Source organism: Acomys minous (assembly GCF_964271855.1).
Source record: "Acomys minous genome assembly, chromosome: 1".
NCBI classification, from domain to species: Eukaryota; Metazoa; Chordata; class Mammalia; order Rodentia; family Muridae; genus Acomys; species Acomys minous.
In genome coordinates this window covers 73,665,005-73,685,533 of record NC_140483.1, presented here as the reverse complement: position 1 = coordinate 73,685,533, position 20,529 = coordinate 73,665,005, and the positions used below count along the sequence as shown (strand labels likewise).

The 20,529-nt window shown below is 37.0% G+C and overlaps 1 protein-coding gene across 1 annotated transcript in view; it reads right to left on the bottom strand.

Moving 5' to 3' along the window:
• CNTNAP5 (contactin associated protein family member 5) overlaps positions 1 to 20,529 on the bottom strand; it is an 893,510-nt gene that overhangs the window by 122,181 nt on the left and 750,800 nt on the right. Inside the window, exons 16-19 of the mRNA XM_084797079.1 lie at positions 20,258 to 20,428; positions 18,288 to 18,506; positions 10,563 to 10,802; positions 4,095 to 4,328 (exon numbers count right to left, since the gene is read on the bottom strand). Coding sequence (XP_084653205.1) covers positions 4,095 to 4,328; positions 10,563 to 10,802; positions 18,288 to 18,506; positions 20,258 to 20,428 — 864 coding nt within the window. The remainder of the gene's footprint in view (positions 1 to 4,094; positions 4,329 to 10,562; positions 10,803 to 18,287; positions 18,507 to 20,257; positions 20,429 to 20,529) is intronic.

Sequence of the window (20,529 nt, the reverse complement as noted above, 5' to 3'; positions counted from 1 at the left end):
TGATAGGTTTTGTACTTTGAAGGTACTTCCTGTCATGATCCATAATTATTTCTGTTTCTCTTGAGTTAGTACATATGAAATACAAAGTATCTCACATCATAATTATTCCTTTTGAGGCATGTGTATTCAGCAATTCAGACTGTGAACCTTATAAATTTATATGCCCCCAAAAATAGATAAGAGAGGAACACTGGGGCAAAGACACAAATCATTCAATGCCCGAGGCAACTGAAAATCCACAAAGTGAAGCTGACCTGGAAGCATCGATTCAATTTTTTACTGAAGGAATTTCAGCATAGATTGATGGCTTTATTTGTGAATCTTCTAACTTCACTTGTTTATTTCAACCAGAAAGGAACCAAAAATCTAATTAAAATAATTGCATGGGGGTATATATATAGACATTATGATCCTTAATATTGATTGTCAACTGACAGTATTCAAAATAACCAAAAAGATAACACTCAGGGCATATTTCTAATGGTTTATCATGTTTGGATGAATTGAAGTTAAAATCCTAACCTAACTGTGGCCAGCACCCTCCCATAGCCTGGGTTCCTGGACTACTGGACAGAAGGGAGGAATTGAGCTAAGTACCTAAGTCTTTCTCTCTCTGTCTCTCTCTCTGTCTCTCTCTGTCTCTCTCTGTCTCTCTTTCTCTCTCTCTCTCTCTCTCTCTCTCTCTCTCTGTTTCCTTGGTACCTTCAGCTCCTTAATACATTCCTTTTCTTCTGTTATAAACCATACTCCCAAACTATGACCCTTTCTTCTTAAATTGCTTTGCTGGTACAGTTTATCAAAGCAAAAGGAAAAGAAAGTAATTCACACACATGAACATTTTATAATATGCAATAAAAACAAGAATAAAATAAAGGGAATTTAAATGTTTTTAATGAAATTTTTTTCTGTCAAAAAATACTGATTTATCTCACATGACTTAAAAGTCACTCTCTTTGTGGAACATGTGTGATTTTTCTCTTCCAAAGGAAATGGATCAACTTTATTACCCTCTTCCTGTATCTAGTATCCATGATCTCCTGGCAGATAGTCTAAGTGTAATCAATCTGTACAAACCATATGTATATGAGACATATGAACTTGTATGTTTCTGGCTGAAAAATATGTTCTTAATTGCAGGTCATGGTCTGTCTGTATCTTGATATATTAAATACTTCCTGCCACATAGAAAGTGCTCCATGAACATTTGTCAAATGACAATTTTGAAAAAAATGGTATTATGGGGAAGAGAGAACATGTGTTCAGTAAAATGTCCAAATATGTCTTAGAAAATGAAGCACTTACCTTGTAAGAATAAGGACTTGAGTTTGATGCAATTTGAGTTGGCATGGACCTGTAACCTTAGCATCCAGGAGGTAGAGATACACAACATCTGGGAGCTAATAGGCCAGCCAGACTGTCCTAACTAGGGAAGCCATGCTGCACACCTGAGCCTTTATACCTGCCTGAGATCTACACAACCAACAGTTATGACCTATGCACCTCCTTGTTTTCTGAATTTAGTCTTGGTTTAATGAATGTAAATATCTGTAGGGCCAGATTGGGCAGCTAATAAAGGGAAAGTTTAAGAATGCCTTGAAAGGAATATAAAAAAAATATGCCAGGGAGGAGTTTAAGGTTATTTCCTACTAAAGAAATGTCAACTATTTAAAAGAATTGTTCCAAAGATTAAAAGATTAGCATTTTTTATTTAGTCCTTGTGATTAACACAACAGAGCCAGGGGTGGTGGTGCACACCCATAATCCCCGCACTCACCAGTTGACACTGCAGACCTGAGACTTCCAGTAAGATTTTCCCACAAGGAAAAAATGAAAACAATAAACTATAAAAAACCTGACTGTGCTACTGGACCGAGCAAATGAGGTTGAGGCCCTTCTCTGGCTGTTAATCACTGTGCTATTGTGAGCTATGAGGTCTTTCGTAGTAGATATATTAGCTGGTAACCAGAGTTACTAGGAGAACTAAACACAGTATTAATTCATTAGAATAATTAATTAGATGCAGTGAGTTGTATTTCATGTATGCCCACCAGTCATATTTTCAGAGGTATATGATGACTGATGTAAGTATGTGAAGGTCTACTAAAAAAACTGTGGGGACAATCTCTTTAACATCTTAACATCATACAAACACATCAGGAGAAGGTGATCTAGGTTACAAGGAAGATCAGCCAACTGACTGTTGGGAGACATTCCTAGCTGTTCCATATATTAGCTATCTGTCTTGCATGTACCTGGTCAAATTTCCCATGCCCCAGGATCCAAGTGCAGCCTCATATACTTGGCAGGCTTTAATGTAGCAGAGCTGAAGGTCTGATCTGTTGGTGTGGTTTTGGCCATTAACTTTTAAACTGGTGAGTAGGTGATTAAATGGTGCATGGGCTTGAAAAATATTAAGTCCTTTTTTCCCATATTCTTAATCTTTTCTTTTTTCTTACTTCCCCTCTTTGTCTTTTTCCTCCTCCTACACTTCCCTTTCTTCCTCTTTATTTCCCCCCCCTCATTCTTTTCTGTCTTTATTTTCCTGTCTGTCCATACTTTCTGTTTTTTCCCTCTATTTTGGCCCCAGAATTAATGACATTTATAACATTATATGGAACATCTATTTTAATTCTTGTGCTTTCAGTTATCTCATCCCATACATCCCAGTTTCATTATACCTTTCAAATTAAATGAATAGTTCTTTATATTCAAGTCATATATAATAAATCAGGATAAAGAAAGATAACACAAAATGCAGTCAGAAAAAGGATACAAAGTGAAATATAAAATTTGCATCCATGGTTTAGACAGAATTACATACATGCCACTTTCCATAGGCCCCACTTCTTTGACACATCAGTTCACCCTGAAGCTTAACTGTGTGGTTCATGTGAACTTATCAAAATTCTAAAATCCTGTCATAGTACCAGAGAATTGCACAGTAATAGAACATATTCTTGATCATAGGAGAGTGTTGTGTGAGATTATGATATAGGGATGTATATGTATTTCCTCAGTTCATTTGTTCAAACAATTTTACATATGATAGGTTTCGGATTTCACAGTGTACATGGTTATGGCTCTATTAAGAGGTTTTGTCCTGACATAGTGTGGTTTAAAAAAAATCATGTGATAAGAGAGCTTGACTTACAACTGCCATTAATATTACTTGCATGTTTTACTTCTGTCCTCTCGTTAATCTTCTTATGACCAGTAGGTCTATCTTCTTTCTAAAGCTTAATTCACATCCTTATTGTATGCTTATGATTGGCAACATCATCATGACAGCCTAGTTACTACAGATACATTGAAAACTGAGAAGACAAGTCTTCTTTGCAAATTTTATTTTATTAAGGATGTCACCAGCAATGAAGCTCGGATAACAACAAAATGTAGTCATTAATAAACACTTGAATTTACTTATGTATGTGAAGTCATGGGACAAGACAATGCCATTTAAAAATGAATGAGTTTTAAAACTAATTGTAATAACTTTAAGAAAGAAAAAAGTAACAAACTTATTTCTTAAACAGTAGTATTCTCCAGGCAAATAAAATAACCCAGGTCTTACCATTTCAGATTGGCAAATATCATAGTCCCACAGTCAGTCATTATATAAAAATAATTAATGCCTCTAAGAAAAAAATCAGACTCTAAAAAGTGAGGTCCTGTGCCAAAGGCACACATCATATTTCTCTCAAAGACCTGGAAAATGCCTGTCTCTAAACACAACCAGTATTTATGCTTTACCAGCCTCCAGTGATGAGCATGCTAGCAAAGACGGCAGTATACATGTGGCTGGTATTCTTCTGACATTCAGACCTGCTTATGAGAGTTTACACTTAATGGATATCAGCATGGAGCAAATAATAAAGAATTACTTCAATGCAATCCAGACAAATTAAAATCAGTGTGCTGAGACTTGAGTGAACAATTTGCACTGACCCAGAATACCAATTGCAGCTCATAAAGGTGAAGTGGAAGGAAGGCTAAGCTGAGGCTGCCTAGCTGTGAGTCTCTGCAGGGGTACTGCAGATCATGAGTTGTCCCTCCAGACAAGGCTGACCTTGTGGCTTCATGCCGTCAACACTTACCATTCTTGGAGAGCAGGAGAACCAAAAAATTCTGGGAAGAGAAATTGAGGAAGAGCAAGAGGCAGGGAGTCTGTGCTGTCATGAAACTTAGTGTGATGATTTCTTTGGATAGAGCTGTCTGTGTAGTATCTGTGTAGATAGCTGAAGATAGAAGGCTTGTATTCTTGGTCACTGGGTATGGTTCTTCAAACATGTATGTAACAGAGGTACCAGAATCAAAAAGAGCTGAGATCTCTGCAAAAGAAAAGATAAGAAAGCATGCTTTCAAGCATTTATTTAATTACTCAAGGTAGATCTAATGCATTATCATGTACTTCTCTGGACTCAACACTGGATGAAGGGTGTTAGAAAAATCAGACAGTGTGCTTCTGTGTATGTCCATATGTGCATATTTGGATCTGTTTTGATATTGGAGACTAAGGGTTGGATGTCTTCCCTTTTCATTCTCCATTTTTGACAGCTCATGAACTGGCAAGACTGAATGGCCAGGATTTTCAGACCTTTTAATGTGTCACTTCTTCTATTGATGCATCTTGTTTTTACATGGGTAATAGGGATCTACACTCAGCCTCCCATGTTTGTATTCAAGCAGTTTGTTGACAGAAACATTTCCCAAGGCATTTTAGGTGAGTATTTGTAGTTGCAAATGTGGCTAGGGAGGCTAATCCTCACAAATAATCCTATGTATCACCTTGTTATTCAGTGAGATGGGCTTTGTAAAGCAATAAATAAAGAGCACTGCTCAGCAGGGTTTAGACTAGTGGAATCTCTGTGTTACAAGAGCGTATAATTTAAGGATTGGAAGATGGCTGGGTGCATCAAGTTTTTGCTGCACAAGTGTGAAGGAGTGAGTTTCAATCTCCAGCATCTACAGTAAAAGATAGATATGGTGCTGTGCATAACTCATACCTGGGGAAGCAGACACAGGAAGACCCCACTGTTCATTGGCTAATATTTCAAGAGGTGACTGATATTTTGAAGAGCAACTGAAGGAGACATCTTTTATAGACTCCTGCCCTATACATACATGTGCATGCACAAAGGTATACACACATAAACATGATCACATACCTATATGCACATATACTGCTAACATACAGAAGCAAAGAAAAAAGAAGACAATTTAAGCAAAATTTATCTCAGTAACCATCATGAAATATGTCTTGTGATTAATGCTGTGTCTGTCAACTTGTAGAAATACTTAGTCTGCCTTGGGCCAGGCTGCTTCTGAGCTAACTTTAAATTTCATAATTTTATGTGTAGGTATTATGGAAAAGTTGCACTTTATAGATCTGTAAGCACACATCTGCCTGGGAAAGTATTTGGTAAACTTAGTTCCTATGGATATGATAGGATTCTCTTCTTCCCAAAGAAGGGTATAGTGTACCTAATCCTCCCTCAACATCCTCTGGCTAAGTGTGGGTCACCAAGAATATACCCAAATTTGGCTTTGCTTCCTAATGCTCTTGCCATTTGTCTACCTTGTAAAAATTCAATTCACAATGTGTAGTTTTGCCACCTAGTCAATGCTATATGTTTATGCATATTTTCCAACAGATCACAAGTACTAGTGCAATTTTGGGATAGGTTCAGAAAGAATGTTTTACTTTAATCAAGCAAGTTATATCAGTGTTTCTTATGTTAAAAATATAAAACAGAACTTTACTGGCATAAAGATGTTGGCTCATCATCTGCTTCATACAAGTGTTTTCCATATGTACATATGACCTGCAGTTTAAGTTACTATTTTCCAGTTAACAAAATAAAAGGCCTTGTTTAAAGATTCTGTATATAATCAAATTTATATGTGACCCACAGTTTAAAAAATGCACTTTACATATGGGCATATACAATTTTTTTTGTTTTTAGGACAAGAAGTTAAAAATGAAAAAAAAAAAACTTCTATGATTAGACATGTCAAAAAATGGTGTTCTTGTTCTACTACAAAAGCTAGTTTCAATTATTTCTAATATTCAGATATTATTTGTTTCAGTATAAAGCTAAATTTAACAGTATACATATATGTTGCTACTCATCCTTTTTAAAAAAATGGTTTAGACAAGACAAGAGAAGAATGTTCTGAAAAAGGTTTGGTTTTTCCATAGATTACTTATGAATAAAGTCTAAAGATCATTCAGTGAATTTTAATTTTTATTCTAATTTTAGTTTGAGAGAGTATAACAATTAAAAAAAGAGTAAGAGCCATCATTAAGGGAGAACTTATATAACATATGCAGTGATCATTGAATTGTAAACATGGCCCCTTCAATAATGTTCCTGCATTACCACACATTACAAAATGTGTAAATTGAAGAAGCTTGAGATTAAATGCATAGCTACTATCCATACAGGAACAGTGTGACATGAATGAGAACCTGAACCTAGAATATTTCCATGGGAGTCTAGTGATATGTGAATTAAATAAATGAAGAGAGTGTTTACAATGGGAAATATTGCAATAGTTACAACTGGTTCTTAAAAATATTTATGACATACATAGGAAAGCTTATGGGATGAAATAAAAGACGCTAGTGGTATGAAGAAAAAACACACCATCATCTCCATTATAATAAATATAAGTAATGTTTTTTAAATGATTGGCTTATGTGATTAAGTTAGGTTTAACTTTCTAGCATTTTCAGTGACAATAATATTTATGTGGTAGCACTAGTAATTGACTCAACATCATAAGAGTGCTGAAGGCAAAGATATACACATTGATAAATGGTGCCCAGTCATATGGTGTTTGTAGGTGAAAAACTCAGGCCAAGGATGTCATAGGGTAAATATTGGAATACTTTTAAAACACTTTTTAATTTGAGTACCTTCATTCTCCCTATTCTATCCAATAGCTTCTAATACTCAAACACCAGGTAGAAGGAAAAGGTTAGTGGGAGAAGAGGGATAATTTTCATAAGCTGTTTTCTTCTTTTTAGGGTCATTGGGTTCCTTGGGGCAAGCTCTATCCCCTTTCAGGATATTTTCATCTTCTTCTCATCCTACTGCATCAATAGCAACCAGGACCAGCAGGGAGAAAGCACCAGCAACTTTCTTCCTTCTAGGAGCCCCTAGTCTCTATTTTGTCTGGCATTTATCCCATTGACACAGACCATGCCCCTGTATCTGGTACTTCAATGTTGAAAAACGTCACATGCCATTTCAGGAAGCAGCTATCAACTGTGGACAAACTGGAACAGCCCCCATATCTTATCCCTGGGATTAAAATAAAGGCCAAAACTTCGACAACAGGTAAAGGTGCTTTCAGTCAAGCCTGAGGGCCTCAGTTCTGTCTCAGGGGCCACATGATAGAATGAAAGAAGCTACTCCTGATGGTTATCCTTTGACTACACATGTGCCCTGGCATCCTGATAAACACACACACACACACACACACACACACACACACACACACACATACACACACACACACGTACACACCCTCATACTCATACACACACATGAATGAATAAATAGTATTTAAATTTGGTAAAATAAATAATGGAATCATGTAAAAACACCATCTTACAACAAATACAAATATTAAATCAAAATGTAGTAAGGTCATTCTCAAAATAAATAAAATTATAGAACACTTAGAAGAAAATATAGGTACAAATTTTTGCTTCCTTAAATCTATCATTTTTTTCTCATTTTGACAGTAATAGTAGAAGTAATAAAAGAAAGAACAGATGAATTGAGCTCAGTGAGAATGAAGGAGTTTTCTGTTTGAAATGATATAATGAATAATGAAAGAAGAAAACACATGCAATTGGAGGATAAATTTGAAAATTATATTTTTTATAAGGGATATATAGTCAGAAGACAGAAAAAATGCAACATAATGACAATGAGAATAAAAATCTGCAAAAGGTTCAAATATGCAGTTATTAAAAAAAGACAATGAACTGAATCATAATATTTGATTAGTTAGCATGACTAGTTATAAGGTGTGAACAAGTCCGAGCCACAGTACTGTACCAATGTCCATACAGTAGGATGTCTACTACAAGACAAGCATACAGTAACAGATTGTGAGCGTGAAAAAAATGGAGCTTTTGCAGTACAATTATTGTAAGAATGCAAAACCTGCAACCCAATTTGAAAAGCAACTTGGTAGTTCCTCAAAAGATAAAACCTAATGCCAGCAATATAACTCAGAAGGTAAGGGCACTTGTCACCCACTAAGTTTGGTGACATGTGTTTTATTTGCAGTGAAGCACAGTGATGTTGAGAAAACCCCCAAGCAGCTCAGAAAAAGGTCAGGCCCTAAGATTTGATCCAACATGAAAGTCTAGGCTCAGCTCAACCCTCCTGTACTTTAGGAGGGTTTTTGGTGGCTAGATCAATACTCATGGGCAGCATACCTCAGGAACCTGCAGAAACAGGTTTCTGCATGCCACAAAATGTGACCGTTTCCTTGGCGTATACATATGATTGCATATCCAAGCCCAAAGCTAACTCCCAGGGTGCTTTGGTACCTAACATATGTATACACCTGTTACTCATTACAAAGCCCACATCCTTGCCTATTGGTCCATCTTATGTCCCCCACTGTGCTAGCTCCCAAGATATTCCAGTTTACAAAACCAGCAAGTAAGCACCCAGCTCATTCCAACTTATCTGCTTCTTTTGCTGTTCTCTCATTCATTCTCCTACCCCTGCAGAAGAAAGCCCTGTTCTTGGCCAGTCCTATCTGCTTCTTTTTCTCTCTGTTTTGGACTCTTACAGTTGCTTCTGTCTTTTTTTTCTCTCATATCTACAAACAATAAAGTTATACTCCCCATGGAGCAGCTAGCTCTATAATTTCTGCACCATGAGCTCACTTACAAGTGAAAGAAGAGAAACCAAATACTGAAAGTGATTGTTTGTCTTCTATTGGATCACATAGAAAATATGTGCCCCAACAGCTTTGCATCCTCAAGTGAATAAATATAAAATCATACAAAATGAAAACTAAAACACGCCATTTATAAATAAGAACATGCATTACAGTGGTAGTATTATTCATAAACATAAAAAAATGAAGACAGTCTAGTGTCCGTTGGCCAACAAGCAGGCAAACAAAATTGAGAGTATACTCAAAATGCTTTGACAAAAGAAAAAAAAATACTACAGCATCAGGAGAGACCAAGAGAGGTCATTTTTACAGATACTACCTCAGCTACAGTAGAAATATCATTTGGAGGTGTCACTGGGTTTAAGCTCATTTTTGGCACTATGTGGTAGTTTCAGAGTCACAAAAGAGAGGGGCCAGGAAGCCATCAGTGATGATAAGGACTCAGTATAGAGATGTCAGGACTGTGGGACAAGGTGAGTAGGTATGAGACAGAGCTGGCCTGAGTCTAAGAGAGGAACTATTTGAACTGTAGAGAGAAGAAACATAGAAGTGGACCTGTCTAGGCCCTTGGGGGCCCAGATCATTAGTGGGTACCAGGTACCAAACACGAAGATTTTTATACTGTTTACATTTACTATGTCTTTGCTTTCATTGTGGCTATGCTCTGATTCCTCCCTCTTCAAATAAGAAAAAAATAAGTACCTCATTTTTGATAATAGAAAAATAAACATTTCAGAAACTTTGGACTTTTAGGGACTTCAGATATTTAAAGAGATTGAACTTTTTAAATTGTTTGAATTTTTCAAACTTGTAGGACTTTTAACAGTGGTAATGTCGCCAAGTACAGTGGTGCACAACTGCAGTCCCAGCACTTGGGAAGGCAGAGGCAGGCAGATCTCTATGAGTTCAAGGAAAGCCTTGTCAACAAAGTCAATCAAGAACAGACAAAGCTACACAGAGAAAGCCATTCTCAAAAGATAGATAGATAGATAGATAGATAGATAGATAGATAAATGTGGGAATGTCTTATATAGTGTTATTGATAATAATAAAAAATTTAGAGACAAACCAGAATGAAAAGTTTACAGTTTTATAGTACTGTATTGGTATGTCAAATTGACAAGGAATCAATTGTCCTTGTTAATTTTTGTCAGCTTAACAAAGACTATGGTTATCTGGGAAGAAGTAATTTAAAATATGAAAATTGGTGATCCACTCTCAGTCTTCTGCTGGTTCTTCAGCCTAGATGGTGTGCCGATTTTCAAATATTACTGAGCACAGCTAGACTGCCAGGCAGCACACAACCCCAGTGGATGGATATGATTATTTTGATGAACTAAGCAGAGTCAAAATATAGAAAAGCTTTCTGAGAATACAAAGCATAAGCACTGCTTGAGGGTATAGAGGACACAGGTTTTGCAATGCCATGTAGGTACCACATTGGAACATCTAGTAGTAATGGTGTAGATGGCCTGAAGGAATAGGCACCATTGGTTTAACCATGACATATGGGTAGTGGAGTATTTAATGCAATAGAAATGGATTGGATGGCCTAAGGCCATGAGATAATTGGCCACAATATTTGGATGTTACAGGACCATACACAGTAGTGATATACATTCCCACCTTACCTTTTTGACAGAAAGGTCCTTCATACGGTGAATTGGTACAGTCACAGGAGTAGCCACTATGCTTCTCCACACACTTGCCCCCATTGTGGCAGTTGCTTCCATAGCTGCTGCAGTGACCTGGGCAGCCAGGTCTGACTCCAGATGTGACCTTTGCCCTCTCTTCCAGATCTACTTTCTGTCCATTCAAGTGTAAAGAACGGATGCATCCAAGAAAGCCTTTCTGTCTTGATGATGTCCCTCCTAATGGTGAAGAACAAGAGGGAAAACATGAAAGCTGTCATAGCTGTATGACATAGATATAGCTGGTAGATCACAGAATCCCTGGCTGACATCTCTCTCTCAGAAATCAAACAACATCATGCTATAGTCTCTCACCCTAGATAGAACAAGAAACCTGCTGTGACCAAGAAGCTCTTTCTCTTCTCTTTGTAGCTACAAACAAGGCCTGCCTTCCTTACTGCCAAGACATTAGATGGTCTTGAGTTAAAGCTAGATGATGATGAGGTCCAACATGTAGAATAGGGTATTAGGTGTGGAACTTCTCCCCATCTCCTTGAAAATCAGTAAAAACAAAACTTTTTGTTCTTTTGATTGGAGAGTTCCTCACTTTCTTTTCTGGGCCCTCCAAGTTTTGTTATCATGATGCTATTACTGTTTCACAGAAGCTCATATGGAAAGTAATTTCATCTCAGCTTCTTCCTGACCACCAGTACTATCTTATAACTTGAGAGTAATATCTCTGGTAACACTTAGCTGTGGTGCTATTGTCAGCTTTGCTGAATCTTTCTTTAAGTAGGTTAAACTGGAAGTCAGAGCTAGGGATGTGAGTCAGTTGGTAGAGTGCTTGCCTGGAGTGCAGGAAGCCCTAAGTTCAATTCCCAGTACCACTCAATAAACCATGTCTGCCAGTGCACATCAGTAATCTCAGAAATCATTATGAAGGCCAGAAGATGAGAAGTTCAAGATCATCTTTGATAACACATAGCATGTTCAAGGCCAACTTGTGATACAGGAGACCCCATTTTAAAGAAATTTTGCCTGAAGATAGGGAAAGATTGAGAGGGAAACACAGCTCTTCTTATAATTCCTAAGAATAAAAGTTTACATGACCATGGTCTCTACACATAAATAAATTATGGATTTTATACAACCTTTAATGTCTTTATTCTGAAATAACAAAAAAATAGAGTCAGTTATATCTTCTAGAAATTTTCGAAGAGATCTATTAGGTGAACCAAAGAGACAAAACTGCAAATATTCCCTTATACTTATGTGGTATAGTACTGTGTACTGGAAGAGTAAAAGACAGGTGTTGGGCTTCAACTCCATGCCACCTCTTTCTTTATATTGGAGGGTATGTGTGCTAAGAGACAGGGAGATGGAAAGTACAGACAAGTCCCATTAGCCTGTATGTGTGAGCTGCTGAGCACTTTAGGAGATCGCAGAATAGGCTGAGGCCAGTTCTGGGCTTAGGAAACAGGCAATTAGTGTTCAACCCTTGAGCTCAAGGTCCTAAGACAGATGTGTGGAGAGTACTTACAAATACTTCAGTTCTACCAAATAGACTAATGGAAAATAGAAGGTAAAGGAGGATGGAGGGGAAAAGAGAGTGGGAGGAGGGTAGGAGAAAATACTGAGGACTGGGACTACAAATTATTTATTTTCTGTCTCTATCAACTCTCTAAACTGAGACTCATTTATCTTTAACATATTATGCTAAAACTCTATTAATTTTTATCTAGAACAACAGTTCTCAACCTTGAGTCATGACCCCTTTGGGGTTGAACCAGCCTTTCATTGAGGCAACATAAGACCATCAGAAAATACAGATATTTACATTACAAACCATAACATAAGAAAAAATACACATATGAAGTAGTGATGAAAATTATTTTTAAGTTTGGTGGTCACCAAAATATGAGTAAATATGTTAACGAGTAACATATTTGGATATTGAGAACCAATAGTCTAGAAAATACCTATATCTGCATATGTGCTTATCAAGGTAGATAGACTAAACATATCAAATTTACTATCTTGGACAAGAAATATAAACAATAAAAATCAAATTGTATATTGGAGCCGGGGAGATGGGTTGATCTGTAAAATGCTTGCCTTACAACTATGAGCACCTGAGTTTGAGCACCAGAGTCAGAATCTTTGAAAAACCTATGCTATGTGGTACATGCCTACAATCCCAGCAATGTAAGATGTGAGCTTGAGACAGGTAGATTTTCTAAGCCCACAAGCCAGGTAGCCTAGCCTACACAGTGATGTTACAGGCCAATGAGAAAGAGTGTCTTAAACAAATTGTGGAAGGTGTCTAAGTGCTGTTCTCAGACATCCACATGCTCTGATATGCACACTTACATGCACTCACATGTGTATGGCATACAAAAATATGTGCACTCACAGCAAACACACATGGGAGGAAGGTGATCTGTAAGTTGAAGTGATGATAGAGTAATGGATGACATGAAAAAATAATGAGTAGTAGAGATGGTTAGAAATGGCATGAAGGCTAGAAATATTCCTTCCTTGATCCTTCCCAGGTATGGTGGCTTGAATGAGAACATCCTCCTTTAATTCATGTTTACATTCTCTCTACTCAATTGGTAAAACAGTTTTGGAGGAATTAGCTGGGTAAGACCTTGTTGGTGAAGGTGTGTCACTTGGGATGGCTCCAAGGTTTCAAAAACCAGTTGGCTCTCTCTGCCTCATGCTTATGTATCAAGCTATAAGCTCTCTGCTCTTGCTCCAGCACTGTGCCTGCCTTGTTGTTGCCATGCTTCCTACCATGATGGAATCTGTGTCTGTGTATTGCAAGCATTTCTTTCCTTTTAATAATTAGCACCTTGGGGATGGAAAATTGCCTCTAGCCCTTTGTTTGAGCACAATTAAGCATTTTCTTAGTTATTGTGTCTTACCATTGCAGTAGAGAACTAAGACACCAAGTCACCAGACCACAAAACACACATATGAAATTCACTGCTTGAGTCCAAAGAATAAAATCGAACACTTCTGAGGCACAAAGCTAGTCTCTCAATCAGAAATAATGACAAAACTTGAGGTTGTTTCCAGTTCTGATAAGAATGCAGGCAAAGAGGCCAAACCTCAATTGCACTGTCTTGTCTGTTTCAATTTCGGTGTGTAAGTCTCCTTTAACCACAAGATAAATCAATGGCACATACAAGCCGATCACAAAGGAATGCTCATTAATTTTTTTCTGGAGGTTATGTGCAAGAAAAAGGAGAGGATTTATGGAGTCTAACACTTGCTTCTGTTTCTGTTACTCTGTAGTCACTCCTCTTTGTAGATTTGAATAACTCTTCATTTATCTTTTGGTGTCATTTTTCTCCTAACAGAGGTGGTGAGTGCAAGATCTATTGCATATATTCTTGTGTATGCTTAGTCAACATGTTTATAAATGGAGAAAGGGTTGCCAGTGCAATTTCTTTGGTAATGATGCACTTCTCAGTATAGAGACCTAGAAAACTTAGTGCACTTTTCCCAGACAAGAAATTCATGCCCCTTCCAGAGACTGCCAGAGTAGTCTGGCATGAGGCATTGTGTACTACCTTGTACAGTGAACTAAACTGGGCCTTCTCCCTGCCCCTGTTTTATTTTTACAGGAAGAATAATCTATAGAGTAGATTATTTTTATTGTAAGGAATGTACAGACTGGACCAAGTGTTGGGAAATTTTAAGAGGCTATGTATTATCTCAATAACATATACACATGTACACATCAATGTACATACAGAAACACATAGACTACACCCAATCAAATATCTACACATACATGTATATGTATACACAGAACATAAACACACATGAACACATAAATGTATATGCTCAGAGAGACAACACAAATACATATACACATATTCATGTACATGCACACAGGGACAAAACATACACAGTTCAAAAATACATGTACATTCATGGAGAAAACACAAATATATATACATACAGGGAGACACAGTTATTCATAGTGGTAGAAAACAAGCTGAAAAAAGTCAGTTTTCTCATTCTACCATGTGGGTTCTGTGAATTGAACTCAGGTTGTCAGGATTAGCAGCAAGTACTATGTCTGATGAGCCAATTTTCTATCCCCAAGTTGCCAATTTTTAAAAGGAAGAAATACTTGCAAAATCCAGTGTGTCTTCCATTGATAAATCAGATGGCAGTGTGCCTGATTTCTTGTGGCTTCTTTCCTAACCACACATTGAGTTACTTGGCTGTCTCTACACATACATATTTCTGTCATCCTAATATATTTTCTGCTTTCCTTCTCTGCATCTTGATTTATATACAGTTGCTGAGTTGCTTTTTTCCCCCAAATCATAACACTTCTTCCTAGAGAGGATTACTAAAACTGGTGACATGAAGAAAATTTATGTTATTTACAAGCCCCTCCCAAAGGTTATGTATGTAATAACAATTGTTCAGATAGTTATTGCTTTATGCCTTAAGTTATTCAAGGACCTTGAGGAATATACTTTTGTGAGTTATCCTCCAGGCCAGAGTTAGCTGTCAGTGAGGAAGCTACCTGAGACACCCATGTTGCTGTGAACATGCTTCAGTTATAGTTACATAATGAACCAGTGAACCCCTGTCTCTGGGAGGTAGACTTGATTGGAATTGCTTCATTGTTTGTACATTTTGTCTTGTCTAGGATAAATAGACAGGTATTTAAAGCTCCCAGGAAAAATTCACACAACAGTTCACTATAGAGTTAGAACAATTGAAGACATTGTTAACACAACAGTTACTATAGAGTTAAAAGTATGGGAAATATGGCTTTATACTTAGATGAAAATGTAGCCTTTTTTAAAGGTCTCAATCTTGATTTTCAAGTTCCTTGATAATCAAAACAATTCCGTTACTCCTAAGTATAGCCATTTCAAGCATGCTTATATTATACTAGAAATTCCATCAAGTTCTTCTGGTTCTCAATGGGAAAGAAAGTGATATTGTTACCCTTCACTCCACATACAGTGGGAAATCACCGTCAAAAAGATCACCTTAGCTATGGTCAAGAATCAAGCAAACTACATGAAAGGATTGAGATCCACTATGGTTACTGGCAAAAATACAAAGAAATCAACCAAGCCCAGAAACTGTGAGCTAAGATATTCTACTGAATAATTGAGGTTAAAGAACAACAAAAAGAATCTACTGTCTTCTGCTTCTTTCTTACATGGTTTCCTGTTTTAAGAGATATACACATATTCCATCATTATTTTGGCTCATGACATCAATCTTCTTGATGACAAAGACCATTGGTTGGATGGTGTAGCAAAAAGCAATTTTGGATAGCATGTTTCAGTTGGCTCTTGTGTAGGGTGAAACCATTAGGAGTTGCTGCCAGTCCCTGCATCCATTTCCCCCAGTGATGCATTCTAACTAGGAATTGTAAACTAAATATGCCCTTTCTTCCCTGTTGCTTTTGTGGGAATTTATCAATAGCAACTGGACTGGAAAAAATGGAAATGAGTAAATAAAACATTTTACTCACTCATTCATTCATACATTCATTGCTTAGGGGAATTACAGAAAAATGTTGGGATTTCAATTGCCTTGGACCAGATATCATTTGCAAAAGTACCTGTCACTGAACACTAAACAGCAAGACATAAAGACACAGACTAGGATGACTTCCAGCAGTGTTTCTACCTTTTCATTTTCATCAAGACAAGCTCTATAAAGCACAGTAGTTTTAAGATGGCAGTCACATAAGAGGAAATCACAGGAGATGTGGACATGCTCCTTAGACTGACCTTGGCTACAACTCTATCTTTCAAGATGTCTGTTCCAGTTCTACCCACTTATTTGCACAGCTCACTGCACTCATAATCAATTTCAATGTCTGAGGATAAAACCTTGACACAAAACACTGCAGCCTCTCTTCACTTTTAACTTCCACAAAGTTCCTCTTATCTCTGTTCTTGTGATAGTTAAGTAGCTATGAGCATGTAAAAAACCAAGCTTTTAGATTCTGCTTCAACCCAAAAGATGCATAAAGACTGCCTGAAGGTAAATTAGATTTTCACATGATTTATAATTTATGAAAATTGTAAAATACTTGAACAGATTCTACTAAAAAGAAAATATTAAATCTTGATGAGTAACAAACTTCTTCCAAGAAATAAAATGTGATATTTAAATGGAATTAAAAAAGTAAAATAAAAAGATTTTTTTTAGCAGTAAATCATATTACTTACAGGAGGTAATAATTAAGTTAAGGGCCTATTATCATAAGAAGGTTTTAAATCACTTGATCTTAGTTGCTGATGGATGAATAAGATATAGCTAATGAAAATACACATATGGTGGGGGTTGAAATGAAAATCTGATGCTCTCACATTCTAGTACCTACTTTCCTTTAGCAAGTATGCATTCATTGATAATATTTCAGGTTTTAAAATTACATTTGCCTAAATATAAACGAAGCAAATAAGAAATGTACATGGAATAGAGATTGAGCTGCATAGCTGGTAGTGAGCTATATAGTGTGTGTGTTGGTAGAACATGAAGAAAGACATGTAGAATGGTTAATCGGTAATTTGTTTACAGGTGTGTTTAAGCATCCAACATCAAGTTTTACACAGAAGCACACACCCTTCGGTATATAGCATTATGCTATCATTTAGAACCATACTTTTTACTTTAAAACTTTACTTTTAACAGTTCTGTAACTCATTTTTTTTTCTTTCAAATTATTATTTTCTAAATTAGAGCATAAAGATTGACATCATTTAGAACTGGGAGGCTGTCTCTCCAGGCCACAAGCAAAAAGGATGTGATCAGTCCTGGTGTTACTTGATGCACTGAGGTGGGTTGGTGGTTGTGGGGCCCATCTTTTCTGAGGAGTAGGGGAGAAGGAATACGGTGCATATCTCTAATCCCCTCACATCAATAACTACTTAAGAAAGTGCTCTACAGACTTAACTATAAGCCCAAATATGGAGACATTTCTCAACTGAGAGTCTTTAAGTGACTCTAGCTTGCATCGTGATGACATAAAACCAGCCAGCATACTTCCCAATGTTTACTACTGAAAACTAAAGTTGTTAGTTTAGTTACCCTATTTGATCACACTGTTAACCATAGTATTAGGAGTCAAGGATCAACAAGAAGAGTGATATATTAGAATAGTTTGGCCAAAGCCATAAACATTTTTTTTAGATTTTTAAAATTAATTTATTCTTGTTACATCTCAATGGTCATTTTCCCCTTATTCCCCTCCCCTCTGACTGTTCCTGAGGGGGATTACCTTCCCCTGTATATGCTCATAGGGTATCAGTTCCCTTCTTGGTAACCTGCTGTCTTTCCTCTGAGTGCCACCAGGTCTCCCCCTCCAGGGGACATGATCAAATGTGAGGCAGCAGAGAACGTGAGAAAGTCATATCCCACTAATAAACTTTTATTACAATGACAGAAACAAAAAATTTCATCATTTTCTAAAACCAATATATACACAGACAAGTGGTATCAAAACGGTTCAGGATGGCCCCTAAATGTGTGAATGAGTAGCATAAACTTTATTACAATGATCATAAAGCTAGAATAAAACATTGTATAAAATTGAACCTATGGTGAAAAATAACACGATATTTTAATTGTTTTCTACTCGTAAAATACTAGGAATTTTCATTGAACTAGAGCATAAAGCCATCTTGTTGATATCTAGCATAAAGTGTGATCTATAATGTCTCTTACCTATGAACAACTGGCTATTTAGCTGAAGTCGGAAATGGCCTTCCTCTGTGGACTCCCTCATACTCGGTGGAAGGTTGTCCACCTGCAGTGAGGTCTCCTTAAGGTTTCTCTCAGCCCGGATGTAATGCCATTGGTTATCATTCAGAGGAGAAGATGACTGGACTAGGAGCTCAACAGGGCCATTCCCAACATCAATGGCAAATGTCACCTCAGAAGGAGCTGAAAGCAAACAAGAAAGAAGAATGAAGGTCATTATCAGTACATTGCAGGCACAAGCCAGTTCAGAATGTTGAGGGAAAATAATTATATGTCTCCATTAATGTGGAGTGTACATTTCTGAACTCCCTGGAGCACTGGACCACCATCAACAATACTAACCTCTAAAGACTAAGAGTGAATGTGCTCTATGTCCTCCTCACTTCAGTTGTTCCTAATTATTCAGTACAGGCATTAGGGACCTGGGACATCTGTGCCTGTCTGAATCTCTGTTGGAACTCTGAGTTTCCTTGCTCTACCCTGTTTTTACCAGTGTCTTATTGTACACATGGGGATAACTAGCTATGCACCTCTAACCTGCAGAGAGAAGACCCATGTCCTTAGAACAATACCATCTGCTAAGATATTTAGTTAGGGTTTATCTAGACTGGGTTAATTGAGGTGAGAAGATCACATATATCTGAGTAATGCCATTCCATAGGCTGGAATCCTGAATTAATTATCAAAAAGAAAGTCACTAGGAGAATCAAAAGAACTTGAGCCATTTCAAACCCTTGATAATTTTTGTTCAGGTTCTACCAAACAAGAGGAGAAATCTCTAATGAATTTGGCATTAAGATATTTCCTGGAAAGTTTTTGATTACTATGATATTTGAAAACCCTAGAACTGATCCTGGCAAAGACAGATACGTTATATGTATTATAATTTTTGGAGCTTACTATAAAATTAATTTGTTTCTTCAAACTTGTCATTGTTTTGAAAATCTCCCCAAATATTTTGAATATCTATGAGGTTTTATGAAAAAACAATCTCATGAATATGAATAAAAATATTTCCTCAATGTAATAGAATATAAATAGGATAATACAATCTGTAGTCTGATTTGAACATGAACAAGAAATCAACTTTAGTGAAATCACTGACTCCTTTGCAGGAACACAAACCTGTGTCAGGCTTTTAAATTATTATTACTGAAACAGACAAAAACACTGTTGTTTTTTTCATTTTCATAAAAATTAATTCATCACTGTTGTATTTTCCCTTCAGTACTTGCATGTAGTTTTGCTAGCATGCTGTGATTCTGTGCTCCACAGTAGAATGACTTCCCATCCATATTTCTTTCATGTTAATTTGGCTTTGTGATTATTTTACAGGCCTCCTCAATTAATCTCTACTTCATTTTTTTGGAACTGAGTCTCACACTGAACTTGGAATCAGTGAAACAGAGTCACCAATTCTGCTGGATGAGTATCAGTGCTCAGCCAGCCTGTCTGTGCCTCTTCTGTCATGAGAGTTCCTGGTTATGTTACCTGGGTTCTTGGAAACAGAACGCAGGTCCCCATGCTTGCATTAAAGGACTTTAGTGGTTGAGCTGTTTTCTCAGCTCATAAAAATAACTTCTGAAGCATGGGTAAAGTGTATCCCAAATATGAAGAGAATGGTCAGTAGTAATCACCCCATAAAGTAATGTTGGGGTGTGGCAGCTTAGAGTGACAGGTAAGAAATAACCATGGCAAGAGATATGCCAGCCACTTCTGCAGTGCACATATCCTGATGAAACAACCACAAATGACGATAGAACAAAATTAACCACAACACATTAGCGGGGATTCGACAGCTTCAGTGCTAATTTTACTGATAGTCAGTGATACTCTCTTGACACTAAAATCCTGTACTCTTGGCTGGTGGTGGAGATAAAGTGAAACTTGCTCTGTGGACCACAGACATTGAACTTATAAATGACAGCACTTACAGCTCATTTCAAGGCGGATGAAGTCTTTAATGCCAAGGTTTTCTAGAAAAACTCCAGATAAAGCAGTGGTTTTAAAAAAGAAGGAAATGTCCGCACTGAATTCCATGTGGAAGGTAGGAAAATGGAGGTAAGAAGCTTCTGTAGAAAACGAGACGGCATTCCAGAAGTGTCCTGAGAAGCAGAGAGTCCTTAAACATGGCTTGTTTGTTTTCAATGGGGTATGAAAAAGTAATGGGCTTGTGGGTAATTTTCAAGACTAGGAGGACGCTTAA